Consider the following 24007-nt stretch of genomic DNA (forward strand, 5'->3'; position numbering starts at 1 on the left):
AACTGTATAGTTTGTTTACAAATCCCAGCGTTCCTCAAATCTACATTTGCTTGTAAATTTGTTAGAAATTTTACTGGTAACAATTGAGCCCTTATCCCCGGCTTTCAGAAGACCGACCAAAGCAAAGGTGAAGAAATACCGAGGATATTGACTCCCAGGTCTCCCAGGTCTTACAGTCGCATGTTGACATCAACTTCCTAGGTTTGGTTAGGTTTGGTATACTCATCTAAAATCAAATTTCTAGGTGGTGGTATTTTCTAGAAATAGTAATAAAAAAAAGTGTCAAAAAGGTCTTACCTCTAAAATGGGACAAAATGGTCTTTACTTCTAACCATCCAAAGGGTCTCTCTACTAAGCATCAAAAGGGTCAACTTACGTCTTGAGGGGTTTGGTAAGTCGGCTCCTCGCTAACACAACTCTGCTGCAAAGGCACGGGGGTGCCTTTTAGCTTCTCCCGGTATCGTAGAGCATGCTGTTCATCATCAGCACTTGTAGTAGAACCACTGGAGGATCCGCTGCTACGGCCCATCCGACCTGCCTCGGCTAGAGACAGCAGGTCCTTGAAGTTACGACAGGGCTTCTCCTTGATGATCGTATCTGAAATAGAAGAATTTAATTGAATTGGAAATGGAGGTTTGTAGAAATGAAGATATCTTGTTTAAATGCCAGTATTACGGAAATCTGTTTCGTGTTATTATAGGCCGGTTGGAGCTGCGAACTCTTGACGTTCGCGCGCCTCCCGGCATGCTTGATATCCATCCCTTTGGTTCGTTTGTAGTTCGAGCGCAAGTAAAGTCATAAATTTCGGATGGAGTTGTGTTATTATAGGCCGGTAGGAGCTGCAAACTCTTGACTTTCGCGCGCCTCCCGGCATGCTTGATATCCATCCCTTTGGTTCGTTTGTAGTTCGAGCGCAAGTAAAGTCATAAATTTCGGATGGAGTTCGAATCGAGGAACACTATTAGTTAATAGTCATATCTTATACTTAAAATCCCTTCAATTTCTTGTGTAAAGCACAAATAGTTGTGCCTTCTGAGAACTTTGTAATGAAACTCCATGTGATGGTCATTAGTAAGAATGACGAATGTGTCTCAAAGGATTTAAATGTAACAAAAATTAGTCATATGTGCCTAATGCTTACTCATGACTGTACACGCTAGATACCATGAAATACGCCGTAGCATGTGTATTGCCCGAGATAACTGCCTCAGGCTCGCTAGTAATATTTCAGAATTACTTAATATTAATGATAAATGATAGAGAGACTAACAGCACTAATACAGGCAGTGTCTCGAAATCTAGTTCACTTGTAAGATTGTTTCAAAACATCAGTTAGGTGCTGAGCACATTATACGCTGGAATAACGTTTCTCAACTACATTCTTCATTTGGTGCATCTTGACTGTGGCTTTCGAAAATCGGAAACCACCTAGAAATTTGATTTTAGATGAGTATACCAAACCTAACCAAACCTAGGAAGTTGATGTCAACATGCGACTGTAAGACCTGGGAGTCAATATCCTCGGTATTTCTTCACCTTTGCTTTGGTCGGTCTTCTGAAAGCCGGGGATAAGGGCTCAATTGTTACCAATTACTATTTTGGCACTTTTTTAGAATTATGTAGACCTTTTTGGCACTTTTTTAGAATTATGTAGACCTTTTTGGCAGTTTTTTTTTCTTCTTTTTTTAGAAGTATGTAGATCTTTTTTGACCGTGACTCTTATTACTTCATAATCAGTTATAGCTAATAACCGGAAGTTTTACTTCTTATAAATATGTATTTATTTTTTTCTTCGAGGGTTTTTTTCCTGAGGAAAAGAATGCGCGTGGTAAGTCTCATAATTAAATGTTCGAAGAGGAAAAAAAAAATATAGGTCTCACCGAGATTTGAACTCGGATCGCTGGATTCAGAGTCCAGAGTGCTAACCGTTACACCATGAGACCGCTGCGATGCGGACGTCAACAAAGTGAAAACTTAAAACAAAAATAAAATTTGGACGTCATATTTATGTATGTATACCTGCTTATGATATTTTATGTGTGATGAATAGAAATTTAACAATGGAACGGCGCGGCATGTGTGTTTGTGTGAGAAGTATGAATGAGAACGATGTGAAAGATACCGCCTACCCATTTCTGATGTTCTTATCCTATATCCGATCTTTTTTCTCGTGTACTGAGTGTTGACACTTCTTCTAATATCTAAAAACATTCCGACATGCCTAAGCTTTTGAGTTTCAAGATTTACCTATAACTGGACTAACTAAATAATCTATTGAATTCCTTATGCTTACGAAGTACATATTTCCATTTTGATGTGAGAAGTATGAATGAGAACGATGTGAAAGATACCGATCTTTTTCTCGTGTACTGAGTGTTGACACTTCTTCTAATATCTAAAAACATTCCGACATGCCTAAACTTTTGAGTTTCAAGATTTACCTATAACTGGACTAACTAAATAATCTATTGAATTCCTTATGCTTACGAAGTACATATTTCCATTTTGAGATAATATAATTACGTACCATGTACATTCTAGTAAAAAAAAGCACATATGAACATGCTGCCTGCCATTGAACTAATTGCAAGCGACATTAGGTACGTAAAAAAATCCACATTATTCCACCATCGCACATATGAACATGCTGCCTGCCATTGAACTAATTGCAAGCGACATTAGGTACGTAAAAAAATCCACATTATTCCACCATCTGTTGAAAGAACAAAAATGCTCTAAATTCTTTACTCTACAAGTCATATATTAAAAAAAAAAAGATAATATACAAAAAAAAAACTAAAAATAAAATAAAAACACGAAATTCATTAGCGTTGAAAACACGTTGTTCGCTGTGGGACTCCAAAACATTTAATTAAAACAACAAGTCAACAAGTCTTCCATGCAGAAGTGCATGTTGATGACGGTAAAGTGTTATTATTCTTATTAATGATGGAGTCCACTCGATGTCCACTAATAAAGATTTGATCCTGTGGTTTAATAAATAACTCAGTGGGGTTCATCAATGACTTAATCAGAAATTTCACTAACAGGCATTTTTTAATCGTCCGAAAGACAGCTTGAAATTGACAATTATGATACGTACAAAATGGGTTAAACATGTAAAATGCTTTCGCTGCCTTGCGTCCTTTATGTCCGTCCTTTTATTGTAATATGTAGATTTGTAGGTAATGCATTTTTGGATAATTTGGCATTTTTCACCAATATCTACCTACAATTTACTAAAATGAGTGTGCTTTAGACTTCGTTCATAGTGTCTATTGTCTTCAAATGACAAACAAGTTCTGCCTACTCTGGATTTATGGGCTATAACGTCCTTTTATTGTAATATGTAGATTTGTACCTAGGTAACACATTTTTGGATATTTTGGCATTTTTCACCAATATAATATCTACGTATAATTTACCAAAATGAGTGTGCTTTAGACTTCGTTCATAGTGTCTATTGTCTTCAAATGACAAACAAGTTCTGCCTACTCTGGATTTATGGGCTATAATCTTAAATCACGCTGTTAACAATAGAGTTTAAATTCAGGTAGGTGAAAGGTGTGAATTTCATAGATCAGGGCTATTTGGGATCTGGTATTGTCGGTACATTCACCTTGAACTTGTTACGAATATTTTCTCCTAGATTATAATAGTAAAGCACAATATTAATATTAATAGGCACCGAGATAATTACTATTAAGAGTGTCAGATAGGCACTTATTGAATGGCTGTGTAGTTGACTATCTAGAAACCTTCAGCTTTAGTGAGGACTACTACTATGTATACTAGATGCATTTCTAGCCCTACGCGAAATTAAAGTAGGCGATCAATCTGACCTCACAAGTACCTCTGGAATCAACCTTGACTTTCAATGGTAGATACCTTGAATATTTAATAGTGTAATATCTAAATATCAAGGAAAACAGAAAATTTACAAAGAAAATTTTGGAAAGGATCAGAAGGATAACGTACTTTGAGGAGAGTATCTGTTTTGTAAAAGTCAAAATTTCAAAATAGTCAAACTACTGAAGAAAGTTACACAAACATTTCTTCAAAACAAGACTAAAGCTTTATGATATAGGCATACTTAAGGCTGTCTGAGGCTGTGAGAGGGTTAGCTTGTCGCCGAATGGAGGGTAAAAGTAAAACCTTCGTCATTAAAAACCTTAGCATGTATACAGTTACGTTAAACCCGTAGTTTAAAGCAAAGATCGCCAACCAGTCGATCACGAGCTACCGGTAGTCGCACAAGTTGAGAACAACTCTTAACCAGACTAAAGGTAGCTTGCTAAAAGTCTCTTAGTCATCTCAGTAGCTTTCGACCCATAAAAAGGTTAGCAACCCCTGCTCAATTTCAATATTGTCAACAATGTCAACTGAATTTGCTTCTCTTCTGATTGCCTAACTAGGATGCAGGATGTGCCGCAGGATTTTGGAATCATTTGAAGACTTTCGTGGTCAATTTGTCCATAACTGTCATTCTTTTGCAAAAATTACCTGCACTACAGTGGTACCTAGATATCTAATATTGATTCTGGATACAAATAAATTGGTGATGAACGAAACTTTTCATTAGTGCTTGTCGCAAAACAATAGCTACATATGTGGTGTTCGACCTCAAACCACGATATTTCAAAGGTCGATATAATTATCATGATCATGATCAAAATCAAGTATTAATCCATTAAATACTGTTTGTAATTTTGTACAAACATTCTGACTGATAAAACGTATAGAATTGTAGATATTCAATTTTAATTGCAGTACGTTTCTTATTGTTGCCATATTTTCACTTTCCATAGGCATAGCTTTCAAAAGCTAGCAATGTTGTAACCTAAATAGGGTATGCAATTTTTAGGTTTTTTGTGGTTTTAGTGGTTTTAAAGGAACTTTTTAGTGGTTTTAAAGGAACCTGGTTTGTGTACAAATTTTGTGTCTACCCATTATCTCAAATGGTGAAAGTTGTTATTTGAAATACTCGGGATCTTCTTAGTGGTTTTAAAGGAACCTGGTTTGTGTACAAATTTTGTGTCTACCCATTATCTCAAATGGTGAAAGTTGTTATTTGAAATACTCGAAGTTTACCCTCAACTAATTATAATTTGCTGCTAGCAGCTGCGAAAATGAAGAAAGCTAAAGAGATTTTCAAGAAGAACAATACATTTTATCGGATTACACAATCAGTCATCATGGATTTTGCTGGAACTTTATGTCCACAACTATTTCCACGATTCATGAAACATGTTTATTTGACGCGATTCACACAAACACACACAACAAATAAATACAAATAAATAACAGCATTGTTTGACAATGGAACAACATGACTATGTACAAAATGACTTGATGGAGAAACACACACAACAAATAAATACAAATAAATAACAGCATTGTTTGACAATGGAACAACATGACTATGTACAAAATGACTTGATGGAGAAAGGAAGGAAGGAAGGAAGAAATAGACTTAGTTAATCTTTTGAACTAACTTAGTATTTTGGGGCTGGGGAGTAAGCTGGAGCTGGGGAGTAAAAATAGACTTAGTTAATCTTTTGAACTAACTTAGTATTTTGGGGCTGGGGAGTAAGCTGGAGCTGGGGAGTAAGCTGGGGCTGGAGCGTAAGCTGGGGCTGGAGCGTAAGCTGGGGCTGGAGCGTAAGCTGGGGCTGGAGCGTAAGCTGGGGCTGGCTTGTAAGCTGGGGCGGAGTATTTTGGGGCGTTGTAAGCTGGGGCTGGGGCGGATTTGTAAGCTGGGGCGGAGTAAGATGGGGCAGAGTAAGATGGGGAACCTTCCTTTCTGACGACAGCGTTGAAACCGTAACCGTCATCGCTGTATTCAACGATTCTCTTGGTACCGTCAGCTTCGGCCAGGGTGTAGTATCCCTTGACGTAGTCACCATCTCTGGTTTCTTGTTGGCTCTTGTAGTCTCCGGTGTAGGAGTCAGCTACATCGTAGGAGAAGTCGTATTTGGCTGGGGCTTCTGGGTACTCTGGGGCGTAGTTTGGCTTGTAAGCTGGGGCAGAGTAAGATGGGCTGGAGTAAGCTGGAGCTGGGGCAGAGTAAGCTGGGGCTCCGTATTGAGGTGCGGCGTGCACGGCAGCGATGGCTGCGAGGACAATGACGATCTGAAACAAAGGCAAATTTCAATGTAGCTTTTCTTCTAAATATCCTCGAGATGGACAAAGTATATTTTACTCGATGCCTATGTTATACTGTCGAAAATAATCTAGGTGTGTTAAATCAGCAAAACGATCTGAAACAAAGGCAAATTTCAATGTAGCTTTTCTCCTAAATATCCTCGAGATGGACAAAGTATATTTTACTCGATGCCTATGTTATACTGTCGAAAATAATCTAGGTGTGTTAAATCAGCAAAACAACGTTTTTTTTTTTTTTTAAAGCAAAATCCGATATGACCTACTTGACAGGGTTGCCCCTCAGATGTTTAAGAAGTAGTAAAGGAAAAGCACCACCACTTTAACAATGAGGATCTTTTCCAAATATTCGTTAATGAAAAGTAAAAACTACTTGGAGTTTATAAAACAACAACAAAAAAAAAAATAAAAAAAATAATAATAAAATTTAACGAAAACCCAACGTACCTTGGCGGACATAAAAGCACCACCACTTTAACAATGAGGATCTTTTCCAAATATTCGTTAATGAAAAGTAAAAACTACTTGGAGTTTATAAAAAAAAAAAAAAAAAAAAATAATAATAATAATAATAAAATTTAACGAGAATCCAACGTACCTTGGCGGACATGTTGATGCGATTAGTGTCAAATTGAAACTAGTACTGATTAGTACCGGCTAAAAATCTTTTATAGTATAAATCCAGAGTGAAATGATTTAACTTGGGCCATCAGATCACCCCCTTAGCTATCCCCTCTACAGAGTTTGCGACCATTAGCTTCAAGGTAGCCACAAAAAAATATATAAAAAATTGCAATATAGGATACCATGGTCCAAATATAATACATAATTAATGACATAATAGATACCAGGTACCTTGAACTTGCATTCTCCAATCTCCATTCATACACAAAACATGACATGTACTTGAATAGCTGTGTAATCATACCTATGGTACAAATTAAAAACATTATACATACCTATTATAAGAGTATTTACCTGATAATATTACAGTAATCAATGTGAAGCTAGAATATTGTACTGATCATGATAATGAAAATTGCAATTAACGGTTAGTGGTCTTTAGATAAGTGATTACTTGAACTCTTTTCATATCTTTAGTTTATAAGAGAAAAGGAAGTACTCAAGTATTCATCAAAGTCGCCCCTCGGAAAGTACAAAAGGAACTCACTCAAAAATATAGGAGTTTGGCTTTGGCAGAATCTACCCAGATATTCTGAGGGTGTGTCCACACATGGTCGACCGGCCGGCCATCGATCGATGTCGATTGAACCGTCCTCACTGCCTCGTCAACACATTGGATTAATCTCGTCGATTTACGGTCGACTATGTTTGGACACACCTTTTGATTTTAGGATGTTGATTTGTTTAATTGAAATGTTAAATTTGCCTTACATAGTTACATCACTTTAAAGGTACGAGTAACTTCTTCTATTGCTATTCAGGAGGTTGCTATATTATCCTCTCCACATTATGTTTCTGTCTCCAGGTCATTCTCTCCTCATCTCTTGCATTCTTCAAAGGTTGATGTTTTCATCCGTTCCATGATGTTATCAATCCACGATTTGGGATTTCATTAATTTGTATCAGGAATTAGTCTTTTGGGTAGATTCACTGAAATCAATTATTATAGCTATATTTTTTTTGAAAAGAGTTCCTTCCCCCCTTTCAAAATTTTGACTTAACTATTAGTCGAATCATACATTTCTGGAAACCCAGCTCAGACATACCTACTTTTCATTCACACAATGAATCGGATTTCTCTAATAAGTTTGGACGACTTGAGGTGAAAGGTTAAATCCTGAGAACCGCCAACTCATTGTCACCTTTTCAGACCCTGAAAAAAGGCTATCAGGAACCCGCCCCAGGGACACTTTTAATATACATAATGGATCAAATATGTCTGTTAAGTTCGAGCAAAAGGTAAAGATTTTTTTTTAAAAGAGTTCCTTCCCCCTTTTCAAAATTTTGACTTAACTATTAGTCGAATCATACATTTCTAGAAACCCAGCTCAGACATACTTTTCATTCACACAATGAATCGGATTTTTCTAATAAGTTTGGATGACCTGAGGTGAAAGGTTAAATCCTGAGAACCGCCAACTCATTGTCACCTTTTTAGACCCTGAAAAAGGCTATCAGGAACCCGCCCCAGGGACACTTTTAATATACATAATGGATCAAATATGTCTGTTAAGTTCGAGCAAAAGGTAAAGTACTGAGATTCGTGAACTCCTTTTGTGCTCCACCCCCCCTCTCCCCCCTCCCCCCAATATAGCCTTTAATAGATAGTGGAATATTGGCCATGAATAACGGCCGAAACGTACCCTGTCGACGGCACCGCGGCGGACAATTTTGATCTACATAAATTATTGAATCTCTTTGTAAAATTTGAGCGCCCTTTGACTAAAGGTTAAGTCCTGAGAGCCTCGAACTCCTTGTGAGCTTTTTCCCCGTATAGCCCTAACTAGCGGAGCTTTGGCCCTGAAAATTAGCCGAAGGGTACCTCCTAGAAATGGGGCCCAGGAATATTTTGTCTCGTCCTAAGAGTCTCGAACTCCTTTTGAGCTTTTTCCCAATAGAGCCCTGAATAGCGGAGCTTTGGCTGTGATTAACGAACAAACCGTAACTTCTGGAAAGCCGGCCGTGGCCTAGGGGTAATTTTGATCTACATAAAATATCCGATCTCTCGGCTAAGTTTGGTTACTTCGGCCGGAATCTAAGGTCTTGAGAAATTCGAGCTCTTTTTAAGCTTTTCCAAAATTTGGGCCTTTAATTTCGGGCGAACCACACACTTATCGAGACCCGTCCCGCGGACACTTTTGATCTTCATAAATTTTATCGAATCTCTCTGCAAAGTTTGAGCGACCTAAGGTTGAAGGTGAAGTCCTGAGAACCGTGAACTCCTTTCGAGACTGCTCAAGATTTTGGCCTTGAATAACGGCCGACCCGTAGAATTCTCGGCCCATGGACATTTCATTTTACTTCCTAAAATAAAACCCTACAAAGTTAGAGAGACCTGAGGCCTCAGGCGAAAGGTAAATCTCAAGATTTTGGCCTTGAATAACGGCCGACCCGTACAATTCTCGGCCCATGGACATTTCATTTTACTTCCTAAAATAAAACCCTACAAAGTTAGAGAGACCTGAGGCCTCAGGCGAAAGGTAAAAGTTCCTAGGAAACGTAAACTTCTTTTGAGCTTTTTCCAATGTTTAGTCCTGAATACCGTAACTGTGGCCCTGAATAACGGCCAAATCTTACATTTTTATCCTAGGGATACTAGTTTATAGCTATATCTTTGGTCTGATGTCTTTCAGAAACTCAGAAGATCTCAGACTTTTCCATTTGAATGTTATCTGGAAACGTAACTGTGGCCCTGAATAACGGCCAAACCTTACATTTTTATCCTAAGGATACTAGTTTATAGCTATATCTTTGGTCTGATGTCTTTCAGAAACTCAGAAGATCTCAGACTTTTCCATTTGAATGTTATCTGGAATTCTGAAAGAGAAATGTGGAATTCATAGAAAAGAGTTGTTTATCAAATTACTAACACAATCACTCATCATGAAAAGAGTTGTGAGTTTTCAAAAGCCCAAAACTACTTTCACAATTCGTGAAACATGTTTTTTTTGTTGCTCTCTACACATACAATCACAGAAAAATAAAATACACTTTACAACATTATATGACAACCTAACACACATGAAACTATGTACAAATGACTTGAATGAAGAAATTGACTTAGTTAAGATTGATCTAACTATACAATTGGGTATAGCTGTCTCTTATTTAGTACTTTGGGTAAGCTGGGGCTGGAGCGTAAGCTGGGGCTGGAGAGTAAGCTGGGGCTGGGGCGGATTTGTAAGCTGGGGCAGAGTAAGATGGGGCGGAGTAAGATGGGGAACCTTCCTTTCTGACGACAGCGTTGAAACCGTAACCGTCATCGCTGTATTCAACGATTCTCTTGGTACCGTCAGGTTTGTAAACAGTTTTTCTTTAGCTTTGTTTGGATGGTAGCAATATTCTATCGGGCAATTGATCTGCCTATAGGTTTATAATATTGGTCATCCTCAGGGTTCATGATTTCAAATATTGGTAGTGTATTCTAGTGGCACAATCCGTGTAGCGAAATGGCCTGGAAGTGGAAGTTTACCGTCACAACTAGGTACCGTCACAATAGGCATGTCACAGTTTTGTTATAGTTGAGATATGGCGCCAGAGGGAATATGACTGTTACAATTTTATTATAGTTGTGCCGTGGCAGTCAACGTAGTCGACCATGGTCGATCGACGTTCTATAAATACAAATATATAATTTTGTCACTGAGAACCAAGTCTGATCTCTCAGTTATCTTATTGATCATGTTAATCCTATTGGTCTTACTAGCCAGACATGTGATCAGTATTGATATTAGTTCTATACTGCCCTTTGACAAAAGAAATCCAATTATGGCTCAGCCGTTATTTTCTTGGGGGAAAAATGCAGTTTATCTTTATTAAAAGCGCTTTGGAATCAAAACTATTCTGATCTATTTGTTCATTGTTAGTGATTTACTTTACCATATTCCACAATGTTCTTCATGAACCAGTTAATACATACTTAAATTCTAAATTGTAATTTCCAAGTTACTGAAAAGAAATTTATGACTTGAAAGGAGAATGACCAGGTATTTTCTTAGAACACTGAATCACTCATCATGAAAACAGCTGTGTGTTTTGTAGGAACTTTGTATCCACAACCATTTCCAGGATTCGTGACATATGTTTATTTGACGCGATTCACACAGAAGAGATGCACACAATCACACACACAACAAATAAATAGAAATAAATAACAACATTGTATGACAATGTAACAAACATGACACTATGTACAAAATGACTGGAAGGAAGGAATTGACTTAGTTAAGATGAACTAACTATACAGCTGGGTATAGCTGTCTCTTATTTAGTACTTTGGGTAAGCTGGGGCTGGAGCGTAAGCTGGGGCTGGGGCGTAGGCTGGGGCTGGGGCGTAAGCTGGGGCTGGAGCGTAAGCTGGCTTGTAAGCTGGAGCTGGAGCATAGGCTGGCTTGTAAGCTGGGGCTGGCTTGTAAGCTGGAGCTGGGGCATAGGCTGGCTTGTAAGCTGGGGCTGGAGCGTAAGCTGGAGCTGGTGTGTAAGCTGGGGCTGGAGCGTAAGCTGGGGCTGGCTTGTAAGCTGGAGCTGGGGCGTAAGATGGGGTACCTTCCTTCTTGACGACAGCGTTGAAACCGTAACCTTCGTCGCTGTATTCAACGATTCTCTTGGTACCGTCAGCCTCAACCAGACTGTAGTATCCCTTGACGTAGTCACCGTCTCTGGATTCGCTTTGGCTGTGGTAGTCACCAGTGTGGGCATCAGCTACTTCGTAAGAGAATTCGTATTTGGCTGGGGCTTCTGGGTATTCTGGGGCATAGCTTGGCTTGTAAGCTGGGGCTGGAGCGTAAGCTGGGGCTGGGGCGTAAGCTGGTTTGTAAGCTGGGGCTGGAGCGTAAGCTGGGGCTGGGGCATAAGCTGGTTTGTAAGCTGGGGCTCCGTATTGGGGTGCGGCGTGCACGGCAGCGATGGCTGCGAGGACAATTACGATCTGAAACACAAAATTTAATAAAATCAGAACCTTTGAAGGGGGCTTTCTTAGTGAATAAATAAAATTATTATAAACAACCTATCCCTGAAATAATGGAATAATGACCTAGTTAATTAAAGTTACGTAGATTTTACATCGAGTCTTTTCTGAGTATTTAAATGGGAGTGATATTTAAATACTTATACTAAATGAATGAGGTATCTGAAACACAAAATTTAATAAAATCAGAACCTTTGAAGGGGCTTTCTTAGTGAATAGATAAAATTATTATAAACAACCTATCCCCGAAATAATGGAATAATGACCTAGCTAATTAAAGTTACGTAGATTTTACATCGAGTCTTTTCTGAGTATTTAAATGGGAGTGATATTTAAATACTTATACTAAATGAATGAGGGAAAAAAAAGGAAAACGGGACTTTCAAAGGCTCAATTTTTAATCAGAGATTATCAGAAAACTAAAGATCTATATTTCCACCACCAACTGAAAGCATAAAATATGCTGCTTTCAGTTGGTACTGGAAATCTTATAAAAATTATTTAAAAACATAGAGAACATAGTGTCCTTGGAATATTAATATAATTTTGAAATGTGAAGCCGATTTGAATGCTTTTACGTTATGGGTGTAACTATTTATCTATCAATTCTTTGTTATTAATGTTATTATAAAACTGATCAAAAGTTTTTTTTTTTTTAAGAGGTTTGACAGAGGGAACTGTAACTGCTATGGTCTTATGGTCCCGAAATCGAAGAGAGAAGGAAGACAGAATGCGATCTGAAACAATTAAATAAAATGGGTAAGATTTCAAATTTAATTTTAAGTTTCTAAAACAACCCATGTAAAGAAGTCTCACAACTCACTTACTATGTCACATTCATATCTAGACGGGCTGAAAACGTGAACTTTCCAAGATTTCATGCGATTTTGCACCCATAAATGAAAAGATTCAAAAATCGAAAACCCCAATTTTTCAAGTGGCAGGTATTGGGAATTACATGATTGAAAGACTAGATACCTAACTTGAAAATTTAAAATACACTCAATAATTAAATATGAAATCACCAAATTTAGTCGTCATTTAGTAATAAAATATAAATATTTTTAAAAGATATTTAAAAATCAAAATTTTAAGAACCACATACCTTGGCGGACATGTTGATGCGATTAGTGACAAATTGAAACTAGTACCGATCTGTATGGTCTAAAATTCTTTTATACTAATTAACATACCAGAATTAATTTGGTACAATCACAATTTCATTATTTCACCCTTCTACTGACTGTCCAGCAGAAGCAAAAAACTTGCTCATATCGTTCATGCCTTCAAGGCAGATTCCATGAGCCAAAAAATGTGGCAGGTTAGCAAACCATGACGGTCCGAATATCGAGAGTAATAATCTTGACCAACCTTGAACTTGTTCAATACAATATCTTGCATAATAATACTACAGTTATCTGAGATGATGCTAGAAGTACTATGAGGTTCTGTAGAAGTGCAGACACTATGTCTACCGTTCTGAAGATACTGTGTCTGCCAAGTCTTCACATAACTTCCCTCTCATCCTTGTCTGCTTTGATGTTATCTTCTCTGGTCAGAGCTACAGGCAAGTTGCAGACTCTATGTCTACCGTTCTGAAGACACTGTGTCTGCCAAGTCTTCACATAACTTCCCTCTCATCCTTGTCTGCTTTGATGTTATCTTCTCTGGTCAGAGCTACAGGCAAGTTCTGCTTATGCTAATAATGGAAACAATATTGGTACAGACTCAGAGGAGACATGTAAAATTAACGCACTTACCTACCGGTCTGTCTACTAGAACTACGTTACGTAGGCACATGTATGTGTTTAATTCAAGTGTACCTGATAACGGCTCTTGAAGTCTTGTTACTTTTGGCTCTTTTACTTTTTCAGTATCCGATTTATTAATGGAAAAATATTTCTCGTCTGCCTCCTAGAACTTCGGAGCGTAAGCTGGGGGATCTAAAGGTGTGTCCACACATAGTCGACCGGCCGTCGATCGATGTCGACTGAACCGTCCACACTGCCTCGACAACATAGAGTACCGATCTGTACCGGCTAAAAAGCTTTTATAGTATAATCATGAACATATGAATTACATGGACAATTATATCACCCCCTTACAGAACTAAATCTCACAGTCGATCGACGGCCGCCGGCCGGCCGCTCGACTATGTTTAGACGCACCTTAAGAATCTGCTCCTAAAAGAACTCTGAACTTAAGGATATGTATTTTGCTAAATCTCTAAAGCAATTAAAGACTATTCTTTCCGGTCATTTTCTCAGATCATTCCATCCATCTGATTGGTCTGTTGATGACACCTAAAAGAACTCTGAACTCAAGGATATGTCTTTTGCTAAATCTCTAAAGCAATTAAAGACTATTCTTTCCGGTCATTTTCTCAGATCATTCCATCCATCTGATTGGTCTGTTGATGACGTATAGATTGATTTGTACTTATGGAATAGCCAGATTGCAATCTGTTAGCTTAGCGTCTTCAATAACCATCTTCATTATAAAGGGCAGATACTTACCATTGACAGAAGTATTCTTCCTCTTCTTCTTTTTCTTCGCCTTTTCCCGTGTTTAGACGGGGTCCGCGTTTTTCGTCAGCCTCTCAATCAGCCCTAACTAGGGTGATTGCTTTGGGCTGACATTTGGTTTTTGCGGTTTTGGCTACCAAGGCTTAATTAAAAACAGATCTGTTTCTTATTGGACCCTTCCAACAAAAAAAAAAAATCCCTGCAAAATATGTATTTTCGCCCTTCCCCAAAAAATTATTATTGAAATGCGCTTATTAAAGTTGAATCTTAAGCCTTTCAATTCTCCATGAATGGACAAGGTTGAAACATGTCTCTTCAATTCGCCACTTCTCCATTTCGTCCAAGACGAGGGTTCGAATCCCTTCTAGGAGCCGTATTTATATTTAATTTATAGAAAATAGAAACGTATCTGCAGAAAGGTTTCAACTGGCCTTCGATCTTGGAAGTATCATTCCCCGGGCTGCCGGGATGGTTATAAGAACCATCAACAATTTTGTCACACTTATTGGCCCAGTTGCTCGTGTATTTTTTTACATTGGAAAATTTTTAATTTTGTACCTAAGCCCCTCCCGAGCACGAAGTGCGAGTCCTAAATATATACAGCCCCTTGTGTAACTGACTCACTCATACTAATTCTAACCTACTTCTAGAGTTGCTCTCTACACATACAATCACAGAAAAATAAAATACACTTTACAACATTATATGACAACCTAACACACATGAAACTATAATCACAAGCTGTTAAATAACCAAGTGGATGCACCACTGTAATTTTGTTTCAAAATTTCATAAATATGTATAACCAAATTAGAAAATAACAATTAATTAGAAAATAAGTTATTTTAAAGATAAATAAAAGCTTAGGTTAGTAGCACTATGAAGTAGACAATTCCTTTGAAAAAAGAAATGGCACTTTTTATATTTATTAAAAAATTTCATATTTTTAGAAAGACTTTAACTAATAAGTACATAATTATATCACAGATGGAAAAGTGAGTTTTGAAACACCTAGAAAATCACAAGAAAAAATCCAGAGTACAAATTGAATAAGAAATTTAAAAAGATCAAAAAACGTATTTGTAACATAAACTGAAAATAATTTCTCACAAAACAAAACTTGGAATCACAAATAGATAAGAACCCAACGTACCTTGGCGGACATGTTGATGCGATTAGTGTCAAATTGAAACTAGTACCGATCCGTACCGGCTAAAAAGCTTTTATAGTATAATCATGAACATATGAATTACATGGACAATTATATCACCCCCTTACAGAACTAAATCTCACCCCCCTATGCTCCTAGATAAACTTCATGGTGGGTGGAGCAGTAGTAGTTGAGAATTCAATGTCACAGACCTTGTGCCTAGGTATGGAATAGGTCTACATTATACATGGCTAGGAATCAACCTGCAATTGACATAGGTAGGTACCAGAACTAAATTTGAACCTGTGTAAAAAAAAGTGGAAGTTTGAAAAACTTAATCACCGGCAGAAGAAATGAAGATTGAAATTCAAGGTCTTCTTCATAGTTCGTGTTGATTGTTTTAGTTCCTATCTTTTTTTTTTTTTAAGATAGGAATTCACAAGTTACTTTGAATGAAACACCTTTTTAATGGTAGCGTATAATATTAATGTGAACTAGGTTAATAGTAACGTATAAAATACCTAAAGATTTTGACGGTGACTTAGTAGTAAAGATACACAAGATTGCTTTCGCATTGTGGTAGTCTGTCTCCTTTCAAAAGATGGACAGCTTTCAGCTTTCCTAAATCCGTAAACTATCCTAATGTTACTCAGTGCACAATGAGGACATCATATACAATTTACTATCATGAGAATCAAGAGTACTCACCGTTAGAACCTCATGAGATTGACATTGATTTGTCGCTTGCATTGAAATGACCCTTCTCCATAGTTAAATTGAAAATTACCTATGCCTATGGCCTAAAAAAACTATTACACTGGCTTACATCAATATTTTGGCTTGTGACAATGTGCCACATTTCGTTTGTATTTTGTATGGTTAAAAGACTTAACAGTTGGTTAAGGACCTCGTGTGGTTTAAGGATTGTAATTAACACTAGTGGTGAATGTGATTATTAAGTTGATGGTGATGTGTAAGTCAATCATGATTGCATTGAACTGACCCTTCTCCATAGTTAAATTGAAAATTACCTATGCCTATGGCCTAAAAAAAACTATTACACTGGCTTACATCAATATTTTGGCTTGTGACAATGTGCCACATTTCATTTGTATTTTGTATGGTTAAAAGACTTAACAGTTGTTTAAGGACCTCGTGTGGTTTAAGGATTGTAATTAACACTAGTGGTGAATGTGATTATTAAGTTGATGGTGATGTGTAAGTCAATCATGTGTAATGCTTATACATGCATGACAAATCCGATGTCTCGGCTGTGCTCTTGATGTCTAGCTTATATTGACATAGTAATTTTTATAAGAGATCGACTAGGTTATCCATAATTTTCTCTGAGCTCATAACACTCACTCACTCCGATGGCGTATTAGGGATATGTGAATCCCGTGCCGACCAGACTGCCTGTCTCTAAAAAACTCCATGTTTTGTCAACTCCTCCCAGTCGTCCAGCCCACACCTGTTGCATAGCAGCTACGTGGTCTCCCTGGTAAACGTTTGTTTTGATGTGGAACCAGTGGAACTCATTTCCTTTGTAAAAACTCATCATGTTTTTATGGAGATTGACCACTAATATCAGAGTCTAGGTCAGCAAAAGTTCATGAAAACAAAAAACTCCATGTTTTGTCAACTCCTCCTAGTCGTCCAGACCCCATCTGTTGCATAGCAGCTACGTCAGCTACGTGGTCTCCCTGGTAAACGTTTGGATTGATGTGGTGTGTTGAACTCATTTCCTTTGTAAAAACTCATCATGTTTTTATGGAGATTGACCACTAATATCAGAGTCTAGGTCAGCAAAAGTTCATGAAAATCCTCATTCTCAGCCCAAATTTTTAAGCCTCTGTGGCGCAGTGTTCAAGGTACTCGTCTGGTAAACAGGTGGGCACGGGTTCAGTCCCATCTGAGTCATGGAATTTTATCGCCATTTATTTGATATTTTGACAACAAAATAGAGCTTTAAAGGTTACGTGGTAAAGGAGGCCTCAAGAGTCCATTTTATTTTTTACCTAAGAATAGCTTAAGTAGTGTTAGGTATTTCTTATATGAATACCTTTACAACATGCTTTCCTTAAGTTCTTAAAATGGTGAGTTACACGTGAACTCTTTAGTTTTCACTGTATTCTCTTGAGATGGACTTACCCCGTAGAATATATATAAATATCATAACATGACACTGGCATGAGCAATTAGAGATCAAACAGAAGGTCAGAGCAGGCTTGACAGAAAAGAAGAAGAAAAAATATGCCTACACGAGTCTACCTGGACCTAATTAGTGTTCATAAATAAGAAGTGACTTTGTAAAATCTGTAACAAGTTTATTAAACCGTGCAAGTATTTATTGAAGGTCTTTAACAAAATCAAAATGATCCTGTTACATATTTTAACTCAATATAGTTCACTTAGGTATGTTCTATCTTTGTGATCTTGATATTTTTGATTTTTACTAAGGCTGTTTATTGTTGTTGGGTATTATTTTAAACGAGACTTTTGTCTATATTGGATATTTTGAAGGCAAATGTGGACAAGTAAGTAATATAAACTAAGTATGAAGGTACATACATGCATTATGTACCATTCAGTTCGGACTTACATATTTTCTTGTCTTATTATGTTAACACAGACTCTGAAGGTAAAAAGCATACATGAAGACAGGGGCTACGCGTACTTACACGTAAAATGAATGATGTATACATACTTAAATTCTAAATTGTAATTTCCAAGTTACTGAAAAGAAATTTATGACTTGAAAGGAGAATGACCAGGTATTTTCTTAGAACACTAAATCACTCATCATGAAAACAGTTGTGTGTTTTGTAGGAACTTTGTATCCACAACCATTTCCAGGATTCGTGGCATATGTTTATTTGACGCGATTCACACAGAAGAGATGCACACAATCACACACACAACAAATAAATAGAAATAAATAACAACATTGTATCACCTGTATGTGTCTAAAATCAAAGAACTAGACGGGCATAAGTCTGTCATCCTATATGGTACATGGAACACTTTATACTCGCAATTTATAATATGGCATACATGATGTTGTCAATACAAATTTCCCTTTGAGTGACGGATAGAAAATGTAAAGTTAGTGAAATATTTTTCCATACTTAAGATCCAGTGAACTGATCAAGAAATTTTCTCTTTTGCAGGTTCATTTGTTTTCTTTCACCCCCACACTAATCAAAATGTATTAGGACTAACGGCAGCAATAAATAGTAAAGACAAGATGGCTAGAAAATAGTTGATAGTTTTGCCATTGAATCCGGAAGAACAAAGCAAAATAAAGTTAGTGAAATATTTTTCCATACTTAAGATCCAGTAAACTGATCAAGAAATTTTCTCTTTTGCAGGTTCATTTGTTTTCTTTCACCCCGACACTAATCAACAACTAATCAAAGTGACTGAGGACTAACGGCAGCAATAAATAGTAAAGACAAGATGGCTAGAAAATAGTTGATAGTTTTGCCATTGAATCCGGAAGAACAAAGCAAATGGTCACATCCTCAAATACAATGGTTTCTAGGCGCACGGCAGTACGCCAGGCCAAGTTCCGGCCTGAGCACGCCAGTGTGTAATATATACATACGAGCAGAATGATTTTATGCATGTGTGTGCTTTTGGTGTGTCTGTTTGTTCGTTCATTGTTCTCGTCCGTTTGTCAATATCTAAACTACAATAATCACGGGAACGTTACGACTGGAATGTAAGAACCATCATAATTGAGTATAGCTGTCTCTTATTTAGTACTTTGGGTAAGCTGGGGCTGGAGCGTAAGCTGGGGCTGGGGCGTAAGCTGGGGCTGGGGCGTAAGCTGGGGCTGGAGCGTAAGCTGGAGCTGGAGCGTAAGCTGGGGCTCCGTATTGGGGTGCGGCGTATCACATCCTCAAATACAATGGTTTCATCAGGAATCTAGCCAAGTTCCGGCCTGAGCACGCCAGTGTGTATATTACACGAAACATTTCGACGCATTTTTACCCCTATCATAACTCCGTTAATTTTCCACGTAATGTCACAAAATTCTCAAATTAATAAATACTTACCTATTATTAACATGAAAATAAAAGGAAAACATTGCCAAGTTGAAATTGAGAGAATGTTGAAGGAATTGAGATCCAGCATTTCCAGCAGACACGAAAAACTGGAATGCAGACTTGGCCTTAATTTCTAATCTCACCACTTTTAAGGGCCGAAATTTTTGGATAGGAACTTGGCCTTTTTTTTCCACATTTATGTTTTTGTGGGGTATATATTATTTGAAACCGTATATATTATTCGAAAAGTGGTTAACAAGACAATCAAATGCCAACTTATGAACCACAGAACATTAGAACATAATATCAATGAAGAAATGCCTTCAGGATAATATTATGGAGAGCATGGATTAACTACTTCTAGGCACTTATTTTTTATCGGTTTCTTTTCTCCGATAAAAGTTGCAGAATTGAAGATCTCTCCCTCTTCTGACCTGTCTATAGGTTTTTTTCCTCCATACTTGCGGATACTGTGGTGATTCCTTCAATCTTGGAAGTATGCAATAATGCAGACACGCAGTTCGTTACAGTTATGGATATACATACGAGCAGAATGATTTTATGCATGTGTGTGCTTTTGGTGTGTCTGTCTGTTCGTTCATTGTTCTCGTCCGTTTGTCAATATCTAAACTACAATAATCACGGGAACGTTACGACTGGAATGTAAGAACCATCATAATTTCCAATTGTAGGTTTAATTTGTTTAGATATTTTCTCCACTTATGCGGGGTCGGCGTTTTGAGTCAGTCTATATCCTGCTTAATGTACTTACTTTTATACACAAAATGGCACTGGGACTGACCCCTCCATACCTATCAACTTTATTAGTTCAATCAAATCAAATCAAATCAATTTTATTTGTACATATACCTATACAATTGTATGTGGTACAAACTGTAAATAAAAAAATCTAACAAAACTACCTAGAATTCTAGATAAGTACAAGGAAATAATGCCGGCAAATCAACTCCATATGTTAAGGGGTGAAAGGAATAATAAAATTGACAATACAAAGTTGTAATTATCATGGATTTCAGACACATTACAAGTTTACAATAATAAAGAAGTAGAACATACTAAGAGCGAAGAATCTAGACTGGATATTGTATTGGTTCAAAGTCCCCAACTTATTCAGATAATGCAAATCGATCAATCTCAATGGCCTATTGAATAGAAGTTATCATGTGTTTGAGTGCAAGTACCTCTTATACCTGTATGTGTCTAAAATCAAAGAACTAGACGGGCATAACATAAGTCTCTCATCCTATTTAGTACGAGTACATGGAACACTTTATACTCGCAATTTATAATATGGCATATATGATGTTGTCAATACAAATTTCCCTTTGAGTGACGGATAGAAAATGTATAGTTAGTGAAATATTTTTCCATACTTAAGATCCAGTGAACTGATCAAGAAATTTTCTCTTTTGCAGGTTCATTTGTTTTCTTTCACCCCGACACTAATCAACAACTAATCAAAGTGACTGAGGACTAACGACAGCAATAAATAGTAAAGACAAGATGGCTAGAAAATAGTTGATAGTTTTGCCATTGAATCCGGAAGAACAAAGCAAATGATCACATCCTCAAATACAATGGTTTCATCAGGAATCTAGCCAAGTTCCGGCCTGAGCACGCCAGTGTGTATATTACACGAAACATTTCGACGCATTTTTACCCCTATCATAACTCCGTTAATTTTCCACGTAATGTCACAAAATTCTCAAATTAATAAATACTTACCTATTATTAACATGAAAATAAAAGGAAAACATTGCCAAGTTGAAATTGAGAGAATGTTGAAGGAATTGAGATCCAGCATTTCCAGCAGACACGAAAAACTGGAATGCAGACTTGGCCTTAATTTCTAATCTCACCACTTTTAAGGGCCGAAATTTTTGGATAGGAACTTGGCCTTTTTTTTCCACATTTATGTTTTTGTGGGGTATATATTATTTGAAACCGTATATATTATTCGAAAAGTGGTTAACAAGACAATCAAATGCCAACTTATGAACCACAGAACATTAGAACATAATATCAATGAAGAAATGCCTTCAGGATAATATTATGGAGAGCATGGATTAACTACTTCTAGGCACTTATTTTTTATCGGTTTCTTTTCTCCGATAAAAGTTGCAGAATTGAAGATCTCTCCCTCTTCTGACCTGTCTATAGGTTTTTTTCCTCCATACTTGCGGATACTGTGGTGATTCCTTCAATCTTGGAAGTATGCAATAATGCAGACACGCAGTTCGTTACAGTTATGGATATACATACGAGCAGAATGATTTTATGCATGTGTGTGCTTTTGGTGTGTCTGTCTGTTCGTTCATTGTTCTCGTCCGTTTGTCAATATCTAAACTACAATAATCACGGGAACGTTACGACTGGAATGTAAGAACCATCATAATTTCCAATTGTAGGTTTAATTTGTTTAGATATTTTCTCCACTTATGCGGGGTCGGCGTTTTGAGTCAGTCTTGTCAAGTCTGCTCGGTTATGAACTTTGCGAGGTTCTATTGTGCTTAAAATGGATTAAACCTCAAATGTGTTTATCTGAGAGGACGCACTGTGGTAGTGAGTTATACCTGCAGAACCACTGTAGTATAGCTGCGGAGAACAAATAAGTCACGATAGAACAAGTCTTGATGAAAGTTCTGAACTTTGAGTTTCAGTGCATACGAAAATAAAAGAAACAAGACTTTTGCAATAAAGTATTCAAAACTAACTGGAGCACATGCATGCAATAGATGTATATCTCGGGTCATAATGCTAATTTAATTTTATAATCCACTCGCTATAGGTATGGAATATTCTGTCAGAATGAATAAGCATAGATGTATATCTCGGGTCATAATGCTAATTTAATTTTATAATCCACTCGCTATAGGTATGGAATATTCTGTCAGAATGAATAAGCTTTTTACGAGGTATCTGAAAACCCAATATGGTTTTGAAGTTTTTAATGGCGTATAATGTTTCTGTATTCTGTATTTACCAACCATCTACGTACCTATTATTAAAACTACTTACCATGTATCTATTTATATTTGTATCTAGAGTATAGGTTGAGTTACATTTTATTCTACAAAAGTTTCTTCGTAAGCTGTGGCTGTGGCTTGGTGCAGGTTATAGTATCCTGCTATTTATCATTGATCTGTCGTTTTGAAATAGATCTTGAATAAATGATTCTCTCCTATTTCTGATGATGGATTTTGAATTGATCGATTGTGTAAAAATAGGTTGAATAATTGAACAAAAGACGATGGTAGGCCTGCAATACAAAGACGGAAGAAATCTCAAAATAACAAGAAAAGGCTTTATTTGAGCATCATCCACGAAAATCATGAACGTAATTTTGATCTTTTGTGGATTCAAAATTACTTCAGCTTCTCGTGAATATTTTTTTATATTTTTTTCACTCTCACAATCACACACACGACAGGTACACAATAAATAAAATAAATAACGACATTGTATGACAATGTAACTATGTACAAAATGACTCAGAAGTTGACTTAGTTCTTATATCTCAAGAATCTTCTCAAAGCTCGAGGTAAATTGAGCTGAGATGTCATTGGTTTTCAGCTTAGTATTTTGGGTAAGCTGGGGCTGGAGCGTAAGCTGGCTTGTAAGCTGGGGCTGGAGCGTAGGCTGGAGCTGGAGCGTAAGCTGGGGCTGGGGCGTAAGCTGGGGCTGGAGCGTAAGCTGGCTTGTAAGCTGGGGCTGGGGCGGAGTATTTGGGGGCAGAGTAAGATGGAGCGTGTAAGCTGGGGCTGGAGCGTAAGCTGGCTTGTAAGCTGGGGCTGGGGCGGAGTATTTGGGGGCAGAGTAAGATGGAGCGTAAGATGGGGAACCTTCCTTCTTGACGACAGCGTTGAAACCGTAACCGTCATCGCTGTATTCAACGATTCTCTTGGTACCGTCAGCTTCGGCCAGGGTGTAGTATCCCTTGACGTAGTCACCATCTCTGGTTTAGCTGGTTTGTAAGCTGGGGCTGGGGCGTATGCTGGGGCTGGAGCGTAAGCTGGAGCTGGGGCATGGTAAGCTGGGGCTCCGTATTGGGGTGCGGCGTGCACGGCAGCGATGGCTGCGAGGACAAAGCCTCTGGGTAAGCTGGGGCGTAAGATGGAGCATAGCTTGGCTTGTAAGCTGGGGCTGGAGCGTAAGCTGGGGCTGGGGCGTATGCTGGGGCTGGAGCGTAAGCTGGAGCTGGAGCGTAAGCTGGAGCTGGGGCATGGTAAGCTGGGGCTCCGTATTGGGGTGCGGCGTGCACGGCAGCGATGGCTGCGAGGACAATGACGATCTGAAACATAGACACAAAGCAAATATGAGTCAAGTTCATGTCGAGTCAGTGACTGGAGAATGTCAAGATGAAAGTACAATGTCTTTGGTCATATCCTTAGCCTGTTTCGTACTACGTAATGTTATTGTTGTTTTCTTTTATGAAATTACCTGTTCT

General features: G+C 37.7%; 2 protein-coding genes and 1 non-coding gene across 3 annotated transcripts in view; all 3 read right to left on the minus strand.

Moving 5' to 3' along the window:
* Positions 1-197: 197 nt before the first annotated feature.
* Positions 198-24007, minus strand: part of LOC103515660 (cuticle protein 21-like) — a 25737-nt gene continuing 1927 nt past the window's right edge. The window contains exons 2-6 of the mRNA XM_026828278.1: positions 23648-23851; positions 5674-5982; positions 1881-1944; positions 377-597; positions 198-257 (exon numbers count right to left, since the gene is read on the minus strand). Of these exons, the coding sequence (XP_026684079.1) occupies positions 198-257; positions 377-597; positions 1881-1944; positions 5674-5982; positions 23648-23851 (858 nt within the window). The remainder of the gene's footprint in view (positions 258-376; positions 598-1880; positions 1945-5673; positions 5983-23647; positions 23852-24007) is intronic.
* Positions 1872-1943, minus strand: Trnaq-cug. Its single transcript has one exon. It is a non-coding gene; the product is annotated as a tRNA-Gln (tRNA).
* On the minus strand, positions 10836-12954 carry LOC103515658 (cuticle protein 7-like). Its single transcript, XM_008480595.1, has 2 exons — positions 12918-12954; positions 10836-11773 (listed from the first exon to the last, which is right to left on the minus strand). Exons 1-2 carry the CDS (start codon positions 12927-12929, stop codon positions 11114-11116), a joined length of 672 nt encoding a protein of 223 aa, XP_008478817.1. The 5' UTR covers positions 12930-12954; the 3' UTR covers positions 10836-11113.

Source organism: Diaphorina citri, unplaced genomic scaffold (genome assembly GCF_000475195.1).
Source record: "Diaphorina citri unplaced genomic scaffold, Diaci psyllid genome assembly version 1.1 scaffold1390, whole genome shotgun sequence".
NCBI lineage: Eukaryota > Metazoa > Arthropoda > Insecta > Hemiptera > Psyllidae > Diaphorina > Diaphorina citri.